At 40.7% G+C, this 24,381-nt stretch overlaps 1 protein-coding gene across 1 annotated transcript in view; it reads left to right on the top strand.

Moving 5' to 3' along the window:
- Htr4 (5-hydroxytryptamine receptor 4) overlaps positions 1-24,381 on the top strand; it is a 130,110-nt gene that overhangs the window by 30,642 nt on the left and 75,087 nt on the right. Inside the window, exons 2-3 of the mRNA XM_050157920.1 lie at positions 17,627-17,752; positions 18,962-19,162. Of these exons, the coding sequence (XP_050013877.1) occupies positions 17,627-17,752; positions 18,962-19,162 (327 nt within the window). The remainder of the gene's footprint in view (positions 1-17,626; positions 17,753-18,961; positions 19,163-24,381) is intronic.

Genomic DNA, 24,381 nt, shown 5'->3' with positions numbered 1-24,381 from the left:
ATTTCCAGTCTTTACAACACTTCGTATCCACCGGTCTTCATTTGCAGCTACAACCAAGGCTGTAAAACAATACACCCGCTCTTCAAGAAATAAAACGTACCAGGATTTTGAATTTCATACTTTTTTATTTTAGTACTTCTCCTCATTTCAGATCAGCTACTAACTTCCTCTTTTGTCAGGCAATATTTTAAATATCTCTTTATGATACTGGAGTGGAATAGGTCTTTCTGTGAGAAAATTTATTTATGCATGAATAAAAAATCTCAACATTGTTCACGAACTAGAATATTTTAAAAGTTTGAGTAATTTGTAATAAAATTACACATGGGATATAAATACCTAGGTTTGTCTAAAGTAGAAACAACAAAGGCCTTGGCATATATGTGTTACACATTGAGGGCCAGTGGATGTGACAATTGCTCACAGCCTAAAGAGTGTACGCTGGATTAACAGCTCCAATACTGTGATTGGCTGCAGGCGACACCTAACAAATGCATGAACAGAACGAACTCATAGTCGTCTTTCCATTGAGCTAGTATAAATAAGGAACCGTGGAAAATTCTTCATGTTTACAAGTAGAAGAAGCTGAATACTAGATTAGTGTATTTACATAAATGCCTGGGAATGCATGTTAGCCTCACAGAGACTATGGGCTGTATTTTCTGCATGAGCGATTCTCTGGCGTATCACAGTATGTTACCTGCCCTCACCGTGAGGACCTGCTGTGTTCTCTAAATCATAACCATGCCCAAATGTCTCCACTAGTCATCACAAACAGCCCCCTGGAGATTATACTACATCCACTAAAAACCATGATTCAGATGAGGATACACATAAGGGAAGTCTCTGAACTTACCAAGGTCAGACCTCGAAACCCAACTGACTGACTCAGTAACTCACTGCACTGCTCTCTGTTGGGGGCTGCGGACCACCAGACCCTTAATTTCCTGTAAACAGCTCATTTTCTTCTGCTCTAGGCAGCCTGTAGCTTCTCTGAGCACGAGACCCTGATGGCAGGGGGAATGGATTCTAGTGGCTGCAGCTGAAAGATCCCCAGAGCTGGGACGTGGCCAGAGCACTACATAAGCTGCCCCTGAGCACAATAAAGTGGGCGTTCTTGGTTCTTGGCATTCTTGTTTCAAGGATGACCTGTGTCCCCATCTATACTTTGTTGGTGTGTGTGTGTAAATAGGCCCTTTCCTAAGGCTTGCGGACCATACTGTAGCACGTAGAGCAGATGTAGTTTTTTACAGTTGTCTACCCTGATAATCCAGACAGGGACGTATGATCGTGTCACCCCCAGGATTCTTAGGGCAATCTGTGACTCCTCACTGAGTTGACAGGGCAATGATAAGGCACAGCTTCCGTGCCGCCTCTCAGATCTGCTTTTCCGATCTCATTCTGGCTCGCTACCTCTTCCTGTACTCCAGCGTGCTCTTCTCCCCTGCTAAACTAGGCCATGTGGTTGTTACTGCTGCACTAGCAGCCTTGCTCCTGCTTACTGCCTGCTTTTCAGTAACTCCTGTTCTCCCTCCAGTCTCACTTCAATGGTCACTTCTTGGAAAAACATTGTCTGGTCTCTCACAGTGCAGCTCCTGCTAGGGCCAATGCTTCCCTCCCAGCATCCCCTTTTCCACAGATGCAGTTATGGGTTTTTGTCTGCTTTCCCTAGTGGCTTCTGAGTTCTGTGTGGGAAGACCTGTATCTGTTTTCTCTTCTTAGTGCCCATGAGTCTACATTTGCAAATACTTTGTTGGGTGCATGCACACATGCCTGAGTGGGCAAGAGATGATCGGATGAACACATGGCCAAACATGCCTGTGACTAACCTGACATTCCTTGGCCAAACCTCTTTTTGAGTCAGTGAGTTTGTTTGTTTTCTTCTTTGCAGCAGAGCTTACACGCCAGCTACCTGGAGAAATTAATGACTTAATGTTTGACCTATTTGGCAAGGACAATGTGTTAACCTTCTAGTTTGATGGATTAAAGAAAGGGAAAGCGACAACTTGTGAGTGTGCCACAAATGTAAGAGTGGCTGGGTTTCACAAGAGAGCGAGGCTCTCCTTTATCTCCATTTGAACAAGCAGCACATAGACATACCCATTCCCAAAGGTACACGTTTCTTAAGCTACAGCAACTCAAATTAAAAGTTGTCCTGTCGGGCTAGAGTGGTAGCTCAGTGGTTAAGAGACGAGAGCTTTGATAAACACTTTCAGCATAGTATCATATAAAATCAACCTACAAAAATCAGTAGTTTTTCTATATACTAATAATGAATGTATTAAGAAACAAATCAGAAAAAAAATAGTCCATTCACAATTGCTTCAACCAACAACACTATTGAAGAAGTCTAACCAAGGACATGGAATACTTGCACAGTGAAATTGAGCAAGATTCCGGAAGACAAAAAGATCTCTCATGGTCATGGGTTGGCAAAATTAATGTGAAAATATCAACATTACCAAAAGAGTCTATAGATGCAATATAATCTCCAAAAGACTGCATCAGCATTCCTCAAAGCACTGGAAAAAGCAACCCTGGAACCCTAGATAGACTTGGAAACAGAGACAGGAAGAAAGACAAAACAATGATTGATCTCAAATTGTAAGTCTGTACTAGCAAAGATAGCATTTTATCTAAACAAAAATATAAATGTAGCTTCAACAGAGTAGAAAGGAGGATCCATAAATAAACCCACACAGCTGTTGCCACATAGTTTGGACAAAGGTGTTGTGGTGACTAATCTTCACTGTCAACATGACTGGATTTATAGTCACCATGGAAACGCAACTCTAGTTGTGTCTGTAAGAATGTTTCCAGAATGGTTAAATCGTGGAGGGAAAACCCACCCTGAATGTGGGTGACACTGCCCCATGGGCTGAGGTTATGAATAGAAAGGAGAAACGGTACTGAGTACCAGCATCCATTTCTCTCTGACTCCTGACTGTGATACAGTGTGACCAGCTCCCTCATCCTGTCATCATGGCATTGCCATCATTGTGGATGTAACCTCAAACTGTAATCCAAAGTAAACTCTTCCTTAAGTTGTTTGGGTCAAATATTTTGTCACAGCAATAAGAAAAGTTTGTCAAGGGCGCACTGGAGAAAACCCCTTTTAACAAATGGTGCTGGGAAACTGGGATCTTTCCATGTAAAAGAATCCAAGTAGATCGTATCTCTCATTCTGCACTAAGCTAATTCAAAATGAATTAAAGACCTTAATATCAGACCTGAAACCTTGAAGGAACGAAAGGAAAACACTTCACAACCTGGGCAGAAGTAAGAAATTTGTGCAAAAAAACTTCAGCATCACAGGAAATTATTCAAAGAATTGGCATAATTACAAGAGATTAAAAAGCTTCTGCATAGCATAAGAATAAACAACAGCATAAAGAGTCAGTCTATGAAAAAACAAGTCTTTATCAGCTATACATCAGGTAGAGGAACTGTATCTACAACATGTAAAGAACTGCAAAAATTGCTTACATAACTTCAAGAATAGGATTTACTCAAGTTTTCAAATGAATTATCACGGAAGAATACATAAAATTTCATTCATAAAATGTTCATTTTCTTTTTGCTTGCTATAATGAAAAAAATCAGTTGGTTTTTTTCATCAAAAAAGTATATATTATCAGTAGCCAAAACACAGGCAGCTTATTGTCAAAGGAACTAACGCTGCTGTAGCCACTATGCCTAATGGCATAATATTTTCTTTATTTCAGGACATTCCAATTGTAAAAGTGATGCATGCCCCTTGTGTTGTGGTTGTCAATCTGGAATTTCGCATTGTATGTAGTTGTCTTTGTAAATATGCCTAATTTGAATGAAGACTTGCAAAAAATAAACATCAAAATAGCTTTCAATTGCTAAGTGGGCTGGTGAATCAAAATAGATATTCCTAAAAGAAGAATATAAATGCAGATAAATATTTTCAAAAGTGCTCGATGTTGTTAGCCATCAGGGAAATGTGAATTACACCAGTCAGAGTGGCAATCACCGAGAAAACAAACACAGTAAATACTGATGACATTGTGGAAAGGGGGAACTTTATATACCACTGGTGGGAATATAAACTTGTCTAGTCTGTGTGGAAATCAGTATGTAGGTTTCTCAACTGGAATGAAGCAAGAAGGGAGCTCATGAGATCATAGACAGAGAGGTCCAGGTAGACTGAAAGATGTAGGGGGTGGGCAGCATCTGATGAGAAAGCTGGCGGTGAGAGTGTACTTGGCTCATCCTGGGAACTCTAAGGAAGCCTGGGAGCCCCTCTGTCTGGATCAGTGGAAGAAATAGGAATCTAGCTCTCTAAGATCACAATTTAGGTCATGATTAAGGCTTTGGGTGTTGCTATCCAGGGAGTGACGAGGCATGTCGAGGGTAGTAAGTACAGAAGTGGTACATTGCAGGCAAGATGTTTTGCAAAGCTTATCCAGCCTTACGGATGACTGCAGTGTGTGTGGAAAGCAGTGGAAGTCGGGTCACACATTTCTTTTTGGGGGGGGAGGGGGAAGGGGGAAAAGTCATGCAGCTATACGGCTGGATGCCACTGAACAGGAACCAGAACAGGAGCTGATGAAGGGCCGGATATAAGGTGACATCCAGAAGGCAGAGCTGGGAGGATTTGCTGACAGGCGTGAATAGTAGAGAAGGAGACATAAAAAAAAAATGATTCCAGATTGCTGCCTGATCAACTGGAACGGTGGGTTTGCCCTGTAGTAGGATGGAAAGCAGGCTGAGGTAAGAAAAGCAAGAGTTGAATTGAGGCCACATAGACTTAAGCTGCCTGACGAACTGCCCCCCCAAATGGGTAGGAGGATGGATACTTAGGAATGTCTAGACAAAGACAAAAGATAGACCCCTCTTGGGGATTGGCAGGAAATCTGGGAGAAGTGAAAGACTGAGAAAATAGTAAAGAATAAAGAAGGAAGACAGAGGCGTGGTGCTTTGTCAATGGCTCAACCAATAGGAAGGCATCACTTTCCCTGATGAAGGAAACCCAGGTAAATGAAAGCCCAAATTAAACAAGATCTTTTTAGTGGCTTCCCTGGTCTTACTGTTTCTACACTATGTTCTTTGAAATTTTTATTTATATTTTAATATTTTGAGTTTTGGTCTTTCTTATATAGCCCTGGCTAGCCTAGAACTCCCTCTGTAGTCTAGGCTGGCCTCAGAGTTCATGTCTCAGCCTCCCAAATTCTTAGATTATACCCATGTACCACCACAGCTGGCATCTCAATATTTTTAAATCACTTTTGTCATGAAAGGCCATGGAGTAGGCCGTTAGCTGGCCAGAAAGCTCCCACAATAATCCCTGGGGTCTATCTATGTGGCGTGAATGTCACCATTAAAATGAAGAAGCCCATGAAGGGTGGTGTTTGTGTTCCAGTTAAAACCGTATTTACAAAAATGCAGTGGGCTGACCTTGGCCACCGACTGTTGTTTGGCTATCCCAGCAGCAGAGTAACATTAAACAGGGGTTTATTTTGTTTTGTTTTCCCTTCATTTAAATGAACTGGAGGCAGGTCATTAGCAGACTGTGAGAATCTGCTCTCACTTGAGCGCTTCATGAGGTAAATTATTGACCACGATGGAGAGACCACATACAGTTCCCGTTCTCCCCCAACCCTCCTACACTGACATTCTTACAATCAAGGTAATCCTTTCAAAGAAATCACCATCCAAACACTAAAAAGATATTATTGTACATTTTAGCACAGAGGAAGATATTTCTGTACTCAGTAGGCATCTTCCCAAACAGTTGTGGGTAAAGAAATATTGGCAAAGTAAGTCCAAGATGCTATATGGAATCCACAAATAAACATGAATGCGTCTCTATCTGCTCCCTTTCTATTCTGTTTAGAATGAAATTTCTTAAAATGATGGAACCTCTTTTATGGTCTAATTCATAAACACTATCATTAATCATGTCACGTCCCAAAAGAATGGACCCACAGTAATTGACACGCTGAAGTGGAGAGGCTCTTTCCTAACGTAGTTGGTACTTTGTCAGATTGGTTCTGGATTTGGTTTACAAAACTCACACATGGCTCAGAGAATGGTGTCTTTGATTTTGATGTCCTTTGTACTCTCTTTCTTTTGTAACTTAACTCTGTAATGCTCTGTATAGACGAAACCTCTTTGAACTTTGAAGCTTTTCGCATGCTGTAGTGCACTGTATAGACAAACCTCTTTGAACTTTGAAGCTTTTCTCATGCCTGCTATGTGGGATCTTTGGTTTCAAATGTGCTTTTAGGAGGTTCCAGGAGAATGTCAGTCCGTGCGGTTTCACTTTCAAATTACCTGTCAGCACACGTGCACCAACTACTTACTTCTCTTCGAAATTGGTGTGAGCTATTTTAATACTATAAAGAAGTTCCATTATATATAATTTCTATCCCATAGGACTTACTCTTTGTTTATACCATTTCATATAGCCAGCATGTTTTTTTTCTGGCTATTAAGAATATTAAGCTGTCATCGTCAGCCTATTTTTCTTAAGCTCTTAGACAGAAAGTTAAACTTCAGCATGTCTTTTCTCCAAAGGAAATTTACTCAGTTTCAAATTAGCATGCCTCCAGTTAATGAAATAACACCGAACTTGCAACCAGAATACATGGGCTTAAATCCCAGCTCCACCATTTGACAGATGCAGAAATACTGTCTCTGGACCATGTGGCAGTGTAGCAGTGTCAGATGGTATAACTGTGAAGATAAATAAGCCAGCACAATAACGACAACAACAATTTTTAAAAAAACTTCCCTGAAGTATAATTAAGTGAAGCACGATTAATAAAAACTCAGGTTCAGAAATTGAGGTTCAACCTGAAAGATCTGAAAAGCAAAACAGCCAGCCACTGGCTCTTACCTCCATTTCAGTCTGAAATGGCGATCCTGCCTCCAGGAATCTCAGAATGAGATTGTGTGTTTGAGAGCTATCTTTCCCCATTTTATACTACTCTCTAGGGCTGGGATTAAAGGCATGCACCACCCAGTTTCTATGGTAATGAGTGTGGCTACTGGGATTAAAGGTGAATGTCATTGTGGCTACTGAAATTAAAGGTGTATGCTACCACAATCTGGTCTGTAAGGCAAACCAGTGGGACTGCTTTACTCTCAGATCTTCAGGCAGTCTTTATTTATTAAAGTATAATTGAAATGCCACTACATTTCCCCTTTTTGTCTAAAATAAAAAGAAGGCTATAACTAATATAAGACAACTATATACAATAAGTACAATGACTATATATGATATATACAGGCTATAAGTACATCAACAATGTCTAGATCCATATCTATCACCATGCACGAAACTCAAGTCCAAATGGATTAAAGATCTCAATATCAATCTGAACACACTAAACCCAATAGAAGAGAAAGTGGGAAATAGTCTACAACATATGGGCACAGGAGACCACTTCCTACGTATAACCCCTGGAGCACAGACAATAAGGGCAACATTGAATAAATGGGACCTCCTAAAACTGAGAAGCTTCTGTAAAGCAAAGGACACTGTCATTAAGATGAAAAGGCAACCTACTGAGCAGGAACCTGGAGGCAAGAGCTGATGCGGAAGCCGTGGAGGAGTGCTGATGAGTAGCTTGGCTCATCATGGCTTGCTCAGACTGCTTTCTTATAGAACCAGAACCACCAGCCTGGGGATGGCACCACCTACAAGAGGCTTGGCCCTCCCGCATCAATCTCTAATTAAGAAAACGCCCTACAGGTTTGCCTACAGTCTGATCTTCCTAATTGAGGCTATTTTCTCTCAGATGACTAAAGCTTCTGTCAAGTTGACATTAAACTTTTCAGAACACCTATCTTCCACAATTATTGCTAAGTCTTGGAAGGCGGGGGAATGGTTCATATGTTTCATCTAGGGCTAGACATTCTTTAGTCTCTTATTTTCTTCACTCTGGCCATTTGTGGGTCTCTATGCGCTATATACTGCAAATAAAATTTTTTCTGATGGTGAGAAGAAATGTATTAATCCATGGGTATAATGATGAGGCGTTGGGGGTTGGTTTAATATTATGTCTATATAGCAAAATAATAGTAATAGGTTATCTGCTAGCACCTATGACCTGTCTACCTACAGGTGCTTGGCTAGATAATGGTGCTAGGTATTGTTTTCATATTGGGAAGTTGGACTCAAATCTAATAAGGAAGTCATGAGTTACTTCCTTGATGGTCATGCTACTATTGTACCAGAGAGCATATCTTGCTGGACCAGTCATTATTGTAGCTTGTTGGTTTCACAGCTCGTAATGATTATTACTTTTCTTTTTCAGTAGCATACATATTATCTTCCAGCTCTATCAAAGATAGCCAGCAGGGATGAAAGTCCAGGTCAATCCCAGCTTGATTTTTCCATGTTCTATGATTCAAGTATATGGCGTCTTCATCAGTAGGGTCTTTGCATCACATTCTGGAAGGTAACTGTGATAGTTTTAATGAAAACGGCCCCTTGGGTTCACAGGGACTGCCACTATTAGTATTGTGGCCTTGTTGGAGGTGGTGTGGTGTTGTTGGAGGAAGTGTGTCACTGGGGGTGGGCTTTGAGGTCTCAGAAGCTCAAACCAGGCCTAGTGCCTCATTGTCTCTTCCTGCTGTCTGCAGATCCAGATCTAGAACTCTTGGCTCTTATGTCAGCACCATGTCTGTCTGCATGCTATCGTGTTTCCCATCGTGATGACGAAACATCTGGACTGTAAGGCAGCCCCAAATAAATGTTTTCCTTTATAAGAGTTTCCATGGTCATGGTGTCTCTCTTTATAGCAATAGAAACCCTAAGACGGTAACCAAGAACATTAGCATTGCCCTATACTGACTGAGGGTCTTTGAGACCTTATTACTAACAAATCCAAAATGGGTATCCTAGTCATGACACTGAACATTTTTATTTGCTAACCTCTGATGTCTAGAAGGGACATTGTTGCTCTGTTATAGGGTAACACTCTGTGTGTGTGTGTGTGTGTGTGTGTGTGTGTGTGTGTGTGTGTGTGTGCATGTATGTGTGTGTTTATGGAAGCTCCTATAGTTCTAACATTCTATTTGTCTTTTTTGTAAGGTCTTGCATTATTTATCCCTTCTTGTTCTCCCACCTCGATCATGCCCTTCCACCACCAACACCAATTTAATCCTTCCTGCTCCATTATTCCTATTTAACTCCTTTAGCCCTTTAGTTCATTCCATTCTATCTCCTCTGCCTTAAAAGGCCCTCCTCCATGGCTCCTTAATTTTTTACTAGCCTCCATGTATATTCTAAATAAAATTCACATCTGAAAGTTCAAAGCTAACCATCCCAAATGAGAGAAAATATGCAACGTTTGTCTTTCTGGTTCTGGGTTACTTCGTTCAGAATGATTTACTTGCCGATTTCATAATTTTATTTTTCTTAATACTGGAATAATATTCTGTTGTACAAATATGGCATATTTTTATTATCCATTTCATCAGTTGATTGACATTAAAGCTGTTTTCATTTCCTAGCTATTATGAATAGAGTGGCAATGAACGTGGATGAGCAGGTATCTCCATTTTAAGATAGAAAATCCTTTGGGTATATACTCAAGAGTGGTGTAGCTTTTTTTTAGATCTTTAAGGTATCTACACACTGATTTCTGTAGTGGAAGTGCCAGTTTGCAGTGCCACCATCAGTGAAGAAGTGTTCCCTTTTCCCTCCGTGTTCATGCAAATATGTATTGTCAGGTTTGTTTTGCTTTCTGGGTTAAAAACCTTAGCCATTCTGACTTGGCTAAAATGAAGTTTCAAGGTAGTTTTGATTTGCATTTCTCTGGTGAGTAAAATTGTTGAATATTTAAAAACTGATTTTTAGATGTTTAGATTTGATCTTCTGAGAATTCTGTTTAGGTCCATGCCCTACTTAAATTTTTTATTTGTTTTGTTTCTTTGATGATATATATTTTGAGTTCTGTGTATATTCTAAGTACTAACCTTCTGTAAAATGTGTATCTAGTAAAGACTTTTCCCATCATATGGGTTGGCTCTTCACTCAAGTGAAGGTGCCTTTCTGTACAGAAACATTTTAGTTTACTAAGAGCTCATTTATTAATTGTTGGTTTTAATGTCTATAACTTCAAGGTCGTGTTCAGAGAGTCTTTCTTTTGCTAGTGAGTTCAGATTGGTTTCCTACTCTATTCTCTATCAGATTCAGGAAATTAGGTCTTATGTTCCCTGATCCAATTGATGTTGAGCTGAGTTTTATACAGGATCTGAGATAAGGATTGCATTTCAATCTTCCACACATAGCTATTTGGTCTTATCAGCATCATTTTCTGTCTCCCCCAATGTATATATTTGCACTCTTTGTCAAAAGTCAGGTGGCAAAATTCCATTGATCAATGTGTGTATATGTGTTTGTGTGTGTTTATGTGTTTGTGTGTGTGTGTGTGTGTGTGTGTGTGTGTGTGTGAGAGAGAGAGAGAGAGAGAGAGAGAGAGAGAGAGAGAGAGAGAATGTGTTAATGCTAGTACCATGCAAAGTAACTTGAAATGATGATACTGCCCACAGGTTTTTGCTGTTGTTGTTCAGGGTTGGTTTGGGCTATTTTAGATCTTTAGAATTTCAATATGAAATTTAAGATTATTTTTAAATTTTCTATGAGGAATTGTGTTTGAATTTTGATAAGGATTGCACTGAATCTATAGATTGTTTTGAATAAGATGGATATTTCCCCAATATTAATCATAACAATCCATGAGCATGTGATATCTTTCCAAATCTTCTGACAAGTTATATACATCAGGAATTCATACATTTCTTTTAGATTTTTCAATTTAGTAGAATGTATGTCTTTAAAATATGTTCTAAAGATCTTATGAAAGTCATTAGTATGATACAATGCCTCTTTTTATCTATAATTTATTAATTTGGATCTTCTCTTCCTTGTTGGTGATCAGTAATTATTGATTCCTGCTATTTTGTTGTATTGGTGTAGAAGTTTCTCCCTTTTGATTTATTGTTCTGGGATTATTTATTTGTGACTTCTTGGGTGTAGTTAGCCTCTTCATACTGAAGTTTTCCTTCTAGTGCTTTCTATAGAGCTGATTTGAAAGACAGAAATTGTTTAAATTTGGTTTTATTATAGACTGTTTTTCTTTCTCTATCAATTGTGGGTGATAGTTTTGCTGGGAATAGTGATCTAGGCTGACATCTGGGGTTTCTTAATGAAATCTTAGAATTTGTGGCTGTGTGGGTCCATGGGTGTTTTTGCTGGTGACATAAAAGAGTAGATATAGGCTAAGAGGAAAGACTGAGATGGGCAGTGAGAAAGAGCTAATATAACCTAGGACAGCATCAAGAGACGGAATCCCCAGGGAATAGATATGGGTTTGGAGGAGAGGCTCCTAAAGAATTAAGTCTGGAGAAACCAGAGTAAAGGAGCTATGGGGACAGTGAGTATGTACCAAGAGTGATCTTATATTTGTCTCGCTAGGTTTGTTTTTTCTATTTGTCTTTTAAATAAATAACTGACTCTTGGTTTCTCTATATTGCTTCATATTTTCATTTCATTAAGTCCTGTCTACCCATTATTTCCTTCTATGTGCTGATTGAAGATTTGGCTTGCTTTATTTTTATTGCTTTGTTTTGTTTTTCAAGGCCCTAAGGTACATCATTAAGTTATTTATTTGAGATTAAGCAGGTGAGAAACTGGAAAACATCAAAGACTACAAAATGACAGGAACTAATGCACACCTTAAAATACTAACTCCAAATATTAATGATCTTAGTTTCCCAGCCATAAAACACAGCCTAGCAGCTTTGATTTAAAATCAGGTTCTTGATATTTATTGCCTACAGGAACTGTATCTTGCTACCAAAGTCAAACTCTTTGTGTGGTTTATTGGTATCAGTTGCCTCGTGTATATATTTATCTTTCTTTTTTGTCTGAAGGAGTCCTTTTCTGTAAGGCAGATTTAATCAGTTCTTTAGCATGTTTTTATTGTGAACAATACTGATAATTTTGTTGACTATTCTTGTCTTTGTTGACAGTTTTTATCCCAAAACTTGAAATGTAATATGACAAGCCTGTCTCACTTTTAAAGTTTGAAGATTCAGCTATTATTCTGATGGGCCTGCCTTTATATATGATTTGTTTCTCACTTACAGATTTTAGTATGCTCTCTTTGCTCTGCAGGCTGATACATTGAAACCCTGAAAACAATGCTGTCCTGTGTGTGTGTGTGTGTGTGTTTAAAAGAAAAAGTCATTTCAATAGAATTTATGGAAAGAAATCGAGAAAACTAGAGCACAATAACACTGGGGAATAATTAAGACTGACTCAGATGTGATAACTGAGTAATTCTTTTATATACTTACAAATTGACCATCCCAATAAAACTATGTTGAAAAGAGAACTTCATCATTGGACTAAGATCTTTGTCAGAGGAAAAGCCTACCATTCCTCATGTTAGCATCACCACATACAGGGGAAACATCTCTGAAAAGACAGAGTGTGAATTCACAGAGGATTCCGGGCCACTCAAATGCTCCCATGCAGCTCTTTCTGTACCCATCCCCACCTCACAATCTCGGTGCACTCACACAAGGATAAGTGTGGTACCCACACTAACACAGGATGCTCTCAAGAAACTTTCCTTTTGTTCTTCCTTCTACGATGCCACATTTATCTGGTGCTCTGATGTTGTTTCGGACTTTCTCAGTATCTTCAGCTGCTACCTTCTCTACAGTATGTTGAAGTCAAGACTCTGGCCTGCTTCTTGGATGTTTACATTCTTCCTCAAGGCAAATATCATGTGTATTTCCTGCCTGAATAACCCTTCTCAGTTGTAGATATAGGTACCTAGCTGTCTGTTTAAGATATATACTCGAGGCTCTTACAGGTATTTCACATCTTATTTTTCCATTGAATAATTATACCATATATATATGCAAATTAGAAATACAGATTCACTTTTGCTTCTTACCACTACCCATGCTATTACTTTTTGAGTATTGGATATTAAATAACATATATGCGAATGCTGCCCCTTTTGTGGTAAGCACTGTCTTCTTTGCACCTATAAATTTTTAAACATTTTTATGATTGAGAGTATAATTACAGCATTTCTTCCTTCTTTTTTCTTGCTCCAAAACTTCCTTTATACCCTCCCATTCTCTTTCAAATTCACGCTCTTCTTTCATTGTTATTGTGTGCAAACATATATACATACACATATATACATATATTCCTAAACATAATATTCTCAGTTCATATAATGTTGTTTGTATTAAGCTTTTTGGGCTGACCATTTTGGCACTGGACAAGCAGTTGTTGTGCTCTTCTGTGGGGAGGACCACCTCTCCTGCCTCCTTGTAGCTCTCATTCTGCCAACATCAGCATCTCAGCGGGGAGGAACAGCCCTGGGAGGCTGCTTCTCATTACTCTTGTGAACTCATTTCAGGTGCTTTCCTCCCTGAAAGCAGAGAGGAGTTCCCATCTCAAGGCATTTGCCCTTGAGATTTACTCTGTTTCCTCAATGTTTGCAACCTCTTCAAAGGTCACCTGAATATCTGCAGTGTTCCTGGACTACCTAACATTTCCCTCTCGTTTAATTGCTCTGTATCACACCTTCATGCTTAAGCCCTTTAGAGTTTTATAATCCAGGTCTAATTCAGAAGATTGGAGAGATGAATTATAAAGATCTGAATCCATTCCACAGCATCTGCAGTAGAATTGCCAGGCAGAGTAGCGTTGTCCCTGGAACCCCAGCACGGGTGAAGCTGACACAGGAGGACACCTGGGCTTTGTAGCACACTAGTATAGCCGAATTGATAAGCCCCAGGTATAGTGAAAGACCCTGTTTCAATGCACAAGGTGGAGCAGTGACTGAGGAAGATATCTGAGGTCAGCCTCAGGCTTCTGTGTGCGTGCACAACCACATGCACCTCATCCTCCCTGCACAAAATAAAAGAAGGTATGGTTCAGGAAGAACCCCAGTGGCACAGAGGGCGAGCAAGCTAGAATCCCATGCTTCACCTGAGATGCTCCACACCAGAATCTGTAACCAGAAAGGATACTCAGTGAATCATCGAGATGAAAGCGAGAGAACTACTTTGAAGCTCTGACCACACCTGCATTTGTTCTTTGGCTGTCCCCGTCTACCTTCTCTGCTTCCACCACAGTGGGCTTTATCTCTGTCCAGCACAGCACTCGGCATTTTCGACAACTTCGACAGTTGCCTCTCAGTGTGTATTTGATGGGTGTTGAGACATCCGCTCTAACTTCCATAAAGTTAATCCATAAAGAAATGGAGGCTCAGAGAAAATAAGTGAATGTTTTAAAGTCGCATAGCTTATTATTAATAAAGCCAGGATAGAATTGAGCACATTTGTAGCATGATATGCACCTTATCCTATTGTGTGTATAGGCTTCTGAAATTTATAACAATTGTTTGTTATCAGCGCTGTCCTTTGACATTGGCTTTATATAAACCAACTTAACATAAAATACCCAGGTTTAGTCTTTCCTTTTTCTTTGACTAAGAACAGAGAAAATGTTAAACACAGCCTACAATTTTGTAGAATCTTTTTATTAATGGGTCAAAAGATCTCTGAAAAAGAAATGTAAGAAAATCTCTCGCAGGAAGAGCTGTCAAAGAACCCATTTAGTGTAGATGGCAGCTCTGTGGTGAGAACTGTCTAATTGCTCTTGCCAGTATTCCTGGAGGGTGTCAGAGGCCACCCAGGGATCTAACGTAGGTTTTGAAAAAGTGGCCCCTGATTTATTTTAATTGTTGCGACTGGCATTTATACTTACTTTTGCCTAATTATAAAAGTTCTCTCTGTGGATACGCTGTGCTTATCACTCACAATTTAATGGCTAACATCTTCCAACTGCTAATTGGCGTGCAACAGATGAACCATGACATCGAACCTCCGACCCACATTCTCTAAATACAGATTCTTTGCAGCCAGAGGTGCTAGTTACAGACACTCTGAACATGTTTGTTTTCTTTTCGTAAAAGGAGAAAATCAACTCAAGGACAGTGGTTCTGATGGGGAAGGTGAGCTATGTAGAGAATCTACCTGCTAAGGGTATATTCCTATCAGCCCTTGTGGGTAAGAAAATGACCTAAATTACTCAGCCCGACTGGCCACTAGCACAGAAGTCTTGTGTACTAACATCCTGATGCATACTCATCTGTATATATTTTTTATTATAATAAATCACAAATAGACCTTTTTACTGGTAATGTACTTCATAATGATTATAATTGCATACTTCAGTAATAAGTACGTGCATAATGGTGCGGAACTATTATCATCAATACTGTTTCCAGAACCTCCCCTGTACTCCGAAGGATCACTCTGCACCTATTAAGTAATAATTTCCCACTCCCCTGTACCCCAAAACTTAGGGAGTCATTATTCCACTCTCTTTCCTTGTGAACATATCTATTTTATGAGTCTAATGTAGGCAGAATCATGGATTTGTCCTTTCATTCTTTTGGTGCATTTTACCTGGTGTGATGTCTTTAAGGTTCATCGACTTACAAAATAATCTTAAAAGTTATTTCAGGTGGTCAACACCTTGAAGATGAAAAATGTGTGTTGGCTACTGGACATGGCCTTAGGGTTGATCAGACAAGAATGACAAAAAGCAGCCAAACGCTGAGAGCACATTTTATAAAGAATGGGTATTAATGCTGGAGAGATGGCACAGTGCATCAGAGCACAGCTGCTATCCCAGAGGACCCAGGTTTGATTCCCAGGACCTACACAATAGCTCATAAATCATTGATAACTTCAGTTCCAGGGGATTTGACACTCTCTTTTGACCTCTGTGGGCCCACATGTGACGCATATATATATATATATATATATATATATATATATACATACATGCAGGCAAAGTACTCATACACATAAACTAAGTTTTTTTTTAATTATAGAGAAGAATGAGCATACAATACAAAGCCCTGAGGAGGAAGATGATTCAGAGGTTCTCTGAGTCTTTGAGTTAGAGCCTGAAAAGAGCACACAGAAAACAAACCATTATCACCTTCTTTATTAGGCTCTTTTTCTCAATCAATATGGCTTAAGTTAAAATTAGGTTTGGTGAGCAAATCACTGTGTTTTTATTGGATTAATCTTCTCTCTCCGGTGTTTGAAGGCTGGAGCTTAAGTATAGATGGGTGCTTTAGGTAAACAATCCTTTTTGTGTGAACTCTAGCCCTAAGCATTTCAGTTAATGTAGGGAAAGACAGAGTGAAGGGTCTTCCACAGTCCTCCCACTGGCTAAGGATCATTTCTTATCCCCAGTGGCATGCTTTCTTCTGTACTTGTCGACGGGAAGAAGTTGTGAACAGGGTCAAATTTAGAACTGAGCCAACTCTGGATATTAGGGGTCAATGCTCATTTTAATTTTTCAGTCAAAGAAGTGCGGTATAGACAGGAGATTCTTGGTTCTTGGGACCTTGTGTTCTGTGTGTTGTGTTGAAGTGAAAAATGTCCTCTCACACACCAGACACTCAACTGTCCCAACGACTTTGACTTTCTTCCTTCAGTTTTTTGTGCTGACGTGGACAGTTCACGTCCAGAAGTTTAAAACCATTTTCAAACTTTTTTTGTTTGTTTTGTTTTTTGAGACAGTGTTTCTCTCTGTAGCCTTGACTGTCCTGGAATTCATCCTGTATACTGTCCTGGAATTCATTCTGGCCTTGAAGTCACAGAGATCAACCTGCCTCTTCCTCCTGAGTGCTGCTATTAAAGGTGTTTGCCACCACTATTTGATTCAAACTTCATAAGAAGAGCTTTTTGTGACATTAGGAACATGATTGTTTCTTACAGTTTCTGAGAAACCAGAAAATATTTTGCTTTCATTGAGAAGAAGCACTCACTTCAAGTTAATAAAACAAAATGCTGAGCTTATGCTTCTAGAAGAGATTTTGTAGAGTCTAATCAGGTGCTGAAATTGGCAAGAACACAAATTTGAGGTATCAACATGCCATAAGGTGACAGCAAAGCAACACAGTCATGAAGTAGACGATGACATTGAGCTTCTCGCCTCATACACTTCCCAGAACCTGAGGTCATTTGTGAATTATGACAAGAACACCTTTCAAGCATGGCTGTCCCTTCCCAGACAGCCCACCTATAAAACACAGCTTTTACTCAAGCCATACTGAAACTCAGAAAAGAGTAGCCCTTGCATTCATGCAGCCCTTGGTTTCAGTTCCTATCATTCATTGATCAACCGTCATTTCCTCCATCTGATAAGCGAGAATGATGCATTGAACACACACCAGTGAGTAAAACAACCGGGGTCCTTGTGTTATGGTGCCTGCACTGTAGATGAGACAGGTGTGCCAAACAAATCGACCAAGTGAATACCTGAGTATTATACAAGGTGACTCTCTGAAGGGAAGAACAAAACAAAATAGCACCACGCAGTCAAGGCTAGAGATTCCCCTCCTCAGACCTCTGCACATGTTCTCTGGTCATCCGGGAAAGCCCAACAGGACTTGGGCAAGTTTAACTGTTACTACTGCTGATTGATGGTGAAGTGAACTTCCTGGAGATTGAACGGAAGCTGAATTTTTTTTCCGGTGTCTTGGAGACTCCCTCACATCTCTGTGTTTTGTTTTCACATGTCCTCCAGTTCCAGCGAGGGTTTTGGGTCCGTGGAGAAGGTCGTGCTGCTAACATTCCTCTCAGTGGTTATCCTGATGGCCATCCTGGGCAACCTGCTGGTGATGGTGGCTGTGTGCAGGGACAGGCAGCTCAGGTGAGCACTGCAAGGGAACCTCTACAGAAACACGGGTGTCAGAGGGATCACCCTGGAAAACTGGCTCTGAACAAGTTCCATTTTAATTTCTCACGTTCATGAAAGACAGAAAGACAGGTTTTGAAAGACAGAAAAGGGATCATACATAATCCTACAACTCCAACACTAACATAACCGCAGGAGCACCCTGAGCTAATTCCATCATGTCTGTTTATCTATGCTGTGCTGCATTTGTTTAAATAGCTGTGGTCAACATATATATACATACACCCTTCTGCTACCAATGATTCAGGGCAGAGTAAGAATAAACATTGTATCTATCACATTTTGTCCATTATCAGTGTCAACTGTGATTACATTTATAATCACCTGAGATATTTTTCAAAATACTACTGTATGATATTGGTATGTCCTGTGCAATATTGTGGAAATATTTATGCTTAAAAAAGTAATTCAGTGTTAAAGGTCAAACGGCCATCCTGTATCTTATGTAGCAATCTTCAGTGGAGGAAGATGTTATCCACAAAATGTTTTGTCTAATTGTTCTAGGTTAAACTCTGGGCACTGATATTTGCTAAAATCCACCAAATATTTCTAGTGTGTGGCCTGGTATAAGGAATGTAGGGCCGTGAAGGAAGAGATGAGCTAAAGGTAGCTCATTTCCAAGCAGGACCTGCCCTGAACCAGTGAAGAGCGGGAGAAAGGGCCATACAGAGATTTGGCTGGGGTCACACACACATAGGGGGTACACAAGAGGACACCGTAGTAGCTGCAAGTACTACATTGACATTGTCTGTGAGAACAGCATCTCGAGAGGGCTCTGTGGGAGCGCCTCAGCCAGGGCCAGAGCCAGGGTGGACAGTGACTGGAAGAGTGGGTGGGGAAGAGTGTGATTGTGTGGAGCCTCAGAACCCTTCTCAATACACTGGTGGCCTCTGGTCAGGCCAGAAAAGAGAGGGAAAGGTATCTTTGGGCTTGAAATGGGTCTGGAGAAGTCAGAAGAGGCTGGACCAGAGAGTGTCTTTTTGGTCGTGGTACAGAAGGGAAAACTGAGTCTTGGGAATTAAGTTTAATGTGTGACTTTTCTTTCCTTGTCTACCTCCCTTCTTTCCTTCCTTCCATTTCCCCCAATTCTTCTCTCGCTCTTTCCTCCCACTTTTTCTCCAAATCCTTGCCCTGCCACCTTGCTCATACTTTTTTCACTCACAGGAAAATAAAAACCAATTATTTCATTGTGTCTCTTGCCTTTGCCGATCTGCTGGTGTCGGTGCTGGTAATGCCTTTTGGTGCCATTGAGCTGGTCCAAGACGTCTGGATTTATGGGGAGATGTTTTGCCTGGTCCGGACCTCTCTGGATGTCCTGCTCACCACAGCATCAATTTTTCACCTGTGCTGCATCTCACTGGACAGGTAAGAGCTGAGCAACAGGCAGAATGGAAGCCAGTTGACACCAGTGAACTAGCAGATACTAGCCAGTGTCTTTCCTTCCTAACCCATCTCCCGAAATTAGTTCCAGAGTCAGAGATGGAAAAGGTCAGCGATTCCTGCACCAGGGCAGTCCTCGTGGAGGACTTCTTCCCAGTCAGGGACTCTCAGGGATGTTGAAGATTCAAAGCTTGCACGGTCTGGCAATTGCTTGTAGATAGGTATCCTTTATCTACGTTTACTTCTAGCTTTATATTATTGACAGGAATGAGAGGCTAAGGGAAATAGGTAGTAAGATGAAAGTGTCTCTGCCCAGGAGGGTCTGGGCCAGTTCAGAGTGATGTCACCATGTTTGAGCATGACTGTCTCCTAAAATATGCCCACATGATAACTAAAGTCTAGGAAAGTGCCTGTGATCATGGGGATTTTTTTCCCTAGAAAGTGAAAGTTGATAATAAAATTTCTAGTAATTACTGTTTTAGAAATTCAGCTTATCATATCTATCCCAGTGTTAACTGTGGGCTCTTATTGTTCCTTTGTTTTGTTCTGTTTTTTGTTGGTTTGTTTGTTTATACAACAAATTATTAGGTTGTCTAATAATTTCAACCTTTGCCCCGTTTGTTGGGAGGGTACGGTTATCAGTCTTTCTCTTCTCCACTTTCTGTTCACTCTCATGGACGAACAAATGAAAGAATGTTCTTTAGAAGTCAGACAACTCTGAGAATGTATGTGGTGTAGGGGTGAGGACAGAAGAAAATGTGAATCAGAAGTTTCATGAGCTTAGATTGTCAGGGACAGCATCTCACTTTCTCCCCAGCTGCCCTGAGACCTATTTCCCTGGCTTGGGAAAGATGCGTTTCTTAAATCGAGAACTTAGAAAAATAGTCTGCAAAAGTTAGATAATGTTATATGTCTAAAATATTCATCTTTAAAGAGTAAAGTAATGGCTTCTTAGAAAATTACTCATCGGGGGCAGGTCCTTAAGAGCTGCAATGTGCTGTGGTAACAACAGCTTCACCCCTTCCCTATGAGAGCACCGATTGGAAGGAAGGCAGGTGTGACAGCGACAGCCTCCTCCATCTCTTCCTCCTCCCCCGCTTCTTCTTTTTGTTTGTTTGTTTTTCAAGAAAGGGTTTTTCTGTGTAACAGCCCTGGCTGTCCTGGAACTTGCTGTATAGACCAGGCTGGCCTTGAACTCACAGAAATCCTCGTGCCTCTACCTCCCAAGTGCTGGGATTTAAGGCGTGCACTACCACCGCCTGCCTGGCAAGCCTGCTCTGTTTAAATCACTTTCTTTGTTCTTCTGACAAGAGCACAACGTCAAATTGCCTAGGTTCTGTGCTGGTATAATGAGATTCCACTGCATAGACAGGTGCCAACAGCAAGACCCACCGTGAGTCCTAATTAGAAATTTCTGTGTCTTAGCTTGCTTATAATTGCACACCAGTGTCTGAAGAGCATCTCAAAGACATTTTCTACTACATGAAATTTCATATTACAGAAAGGAAAATATGAGGAAGGAGAAAATGCAGGGAAATCTCAGAGATTAGCCTGTATATCTTCATTGCTACAATGATCTGTAAGACTTGACATAATATAGAATCTTAGAGAAAAAAAGCAAGGCTGGGGATGAAAGGGAGCTGGAAATCAGGGAGATTTTGGCAAAAGCCAGGAGAAAAAAAATGAGCCATGTAGGGAATAAAAAAGGGAGAAAATTCATCTTTCTGCTGTGGAGAGCAGACAGCCCCAAAACAAGAGCCGAAGGTCTCCCATGGGGTTTGGCTTCAGATTTACAGATTTAAGCTTATACTCCCTCATGAACATTTCTTCACGAAGGCTCACATTGTAGGGAAGCAGTTAAGAATTGGACATTAAAAGCCATCTGTTTTCAAATTTGAGGGATTTAACTTTAAATTTCAGCTCTGTTAGATTTTGCCTCTGAGATTGGCAGTGAGTTAATAAGCCTTTCTGAGTCTCAGTTTTCTTTGTTTCAAAAATAAAAAAAAAAAAGAGGCTAAGGAACTGATGTTGCAGGACTGACTGCAGCTAGGAAGAAACGAGCTAGGCTGCCTGAGGGAGACATTGTCCACTGTGACGCAGTACTGCGATGAGTGGAAGGTGCTACTGAGCTAATCGTCGTCTGCCTTAGCAAGGTTTGACTTCCCTTACAACACCAGAGCATCCTCTGATTGTTCTCCTCGCATCGGTTTATCATCTACTCTCACAAGATCAAACAAATGCCAGCCTTCCAGACAGCGACTCTGAGCATTCCTGCTTGTCTGGGACTTTTCAGTAGTTACTCGCTTTGAGATATGACCACATTTCTTGATGTGGGGAATCTTAACGTTTAATTTAATTCATTTTGAATTCAATTGAATTTATTTAGAATTTTATACATAAGTATTGGATTTATGGTGTTTCTACCCCACCGTCTCCCTACACCCTCCCATGTCCTACTTCCACACACCCCCCCATCCTGCTGAGTCCATTAGTGTCTCTCACGTGTGTATGTGTTTAAGGCTGAAGACTTGGCACTGGATAACCTCATCTCTGGAGAAGACAGATTCCCCTTCTCTCGGCAGTCACTGCCTGCCTGCAACTCTTCTTCTGAGGGTAGAGCCCTGAGATGTCTCCATCTGTGTTGGCCTGCTGATTGGTGCTATCATCACGCAGGTCTTCAGTCAATGAGATTGAGATTTCATGAGTGTAGTAGCTGCCTTGTCCTATATAAAAAAAAAACACTATCTTGCAGCAGATGTCCTGGTGGTCTGGCTCTTACAGTCTCTCCACCCCTTCTTCTACAATGCTTCCCGAGCCTTAAGTGTAGAGGTTACATTTTATATATTCCAATTGGGGTTGCATCCCAGTGACCTGTTACAGCTTAATCAATTGTTGATTTCTTAATTGTCCCCATCTGCTACAAAATGAAGCTTCTTTGAGGAAGGGATATCTCCCCTTATCTGTGGATATAAGGGTAGGTATTTAGAATGCGATTAGAGATTTTACAGGCTTTCAGAAGGTAGCGGTAGTAGGTTCTCTTTTAGAGTCCAATACTCGACCAGCCATGCGTAATTGAGTAGGTTTACAATACCAGCATGGATTCTCTCTCTCATTGAGTGGGCTGTAGGTCCAATTAGACGGCTGTTGTTTACCCCTGAGATTTGTCACTCTTGGACCTTTGGCCTTTGTGGTGACATGTAGGCTTTACAGTTGGGTAGGAGTGCTGTTCTGCCTTGACAGATTTTTAGGAAACATCTGTGTCATATCCATGTTGATCCCTGTGTTTGAAGTGTGCAGTGTTTTCAGCAACAGGGTTTTACCTTCAAGTTCTTGGAGGAAATCAAGGGCAATGGCCATAACCTGTGTTGGTTTGGGTTGCCTCTTGTCTACCCTGACCAACAGCTTGAAGGGAAGTTTCCCGTGCCCAGCACTTGGGTTTGTTAGCTATCTATAGCTCTTGGGGAGAACATTATTACTACAAATGACATACTTCATTTAAATTAACTTACCTATATTACACATGATTTTAAGTAAGCATAAAATGATACTTCCCTGTAGCCTTTTCAAATATTTTTGCATTATTTATCCCTCCCCTCTCTACATTTAAAATTTCCCCTGATTTTTTCTATTTCCCCCTTATTACACCTGCATCTTACTATTCCTCTATGAAAAATATTTTTATCAAATCTTCAAGAATTACATATAATTCATTTTGATTTTATTCACCCAACTCTTCCCCCAAACTCCTCCTAGTTCTACCCTATCTCCCAAACTTATGCCCCTCTTTAAAATAGCTTATCGCCTCCAACTGTGCTGCTCAGTTACCTCTAAGTGTGGGGCCAAGCACTGGAGCACAGTCGATCTACTGGGGGCCATGCCCTTAGAGCAAACTGACTCCCCTACCTGAGAAGGCATCAACTGTTCATAGCTCCTCAGGTAAGTGTGAAGGCTCATCTTCTTCTCTCAGTGCTAGAATTGGCTTGGTGTTGTGCGTGTCCTGTGCAGGCAGACAAAGCTAATGTCAGTTCAGCAATACGGGGTCCTGCCATGTCCCAAAGACGCCAGTTTTCTCCAATTTTCTCTAATCTCTGGTTCTTCTGAGCTCTCTGCTTCCTCTTTGCTTCAGTGTCTGAGCCCTGTGTTTCTCTCTCTCTCTCTCTCTCTCTCTCTCTCTCTCTCTCTCTCTCTCTCTCTCTCTCTCTCTCTCTGTGTGTGTGTGTGTGTGTGTGTGAGCAATCTAGATGTTTCATTTGTGGCTGAGCACCCCACTGACACTTAGACTCTGCGCATAGACCAATTACGAGTTTGTGTGTTAATCACCATCCACTGCACAAAAAAACTTTTCTGATGAAGTCTGAGAGTGGCTATGATTGATCAGTACAGACAGTTTTAACTATTTTCTGTCTCTGTAGCAAGTTTCCTTTCAGACCCTTCCCTAGCCCTGTTTCTTGGCTCTGACTACCTTGATCTTTTCTTTCTCCTGTTGCTTTCCAGGCATTGGCTCCTCTCTGTCCCTGGAAAGCTCCTTTGCCCTCTGTGAGACTTTCCGGTTTAGCTTAGTCATATACCCCTGCTGCAGAAGTCATCTCTATTTTCCTCAGACGTGTTCTTTATAGAACTCATTGCATTTTTTATTAAATGCAGTTCTGTAATGTCTCCCACAAAGTCCCTTTTTTCTCCCATGTGGGAGGAAGCTGTGCATTATGAACAAGGCCAAGAGGATGTTTGAATCTGTGGAATTTGCATTTAATGACAATTTTGGCAATTAAACAGTAGCTGCATATAAATATTTATTTAAGTATGTGGCAAAATTTCATTTTCTTCCCCTAGTAGACATCAGAAACTTGAACACCCAAGGAAGATGGGACTAGACAGCGTTTGTCTCATTTTGCTTTTCTTTATCTCCAGCATGATCCTATCCCAGGTGATGCCCTCACTGAGCCAAAGGATCCATCCTGAACATTACAGACAACACCTTCTTTGCTGTTAACGGCATGATTTTATTTATCATATAGCTTCTGCTTTTTGCACTGTCCCTCCTGGTCTTGCATTTGAGCTGGGTCGAGACAGAGAAAGAGAGAAGGGGTGGGGTGTGATGCACTTTTCATCTGGGTGAGCCCTGACAAGACGCACAGCTCTCCCACCTCCAGCTGCTGTGAGTGTTCTAGGAAAGCGTAGCACCGTTATCGAAAGGCGTTTCACTT

The sequence above is a fragment of the Alexandromys fortis genome, unplaced genomic scaffold, assembly GCF_014885135.2.
Source record: "Alexandromys fortis isolate MF-2015 unplaced genomic scaffold, M_Fortis_MF-2015_v1.1 scaffold_94, whole genome shotgun sequence".
In the NCBI taxonomy this organism is placed as follows: domain Eukaryota; kingdom Metazoa; phylum Chordata; class Mammalia; order Rodentia; family Cricetidae; genus Alexandromys; species Alexandromys fortis.
Note: the sequence above shows the minus strand (reverse complement) of the source record. Positions and strands in the feature narration are given on the sequence as shown.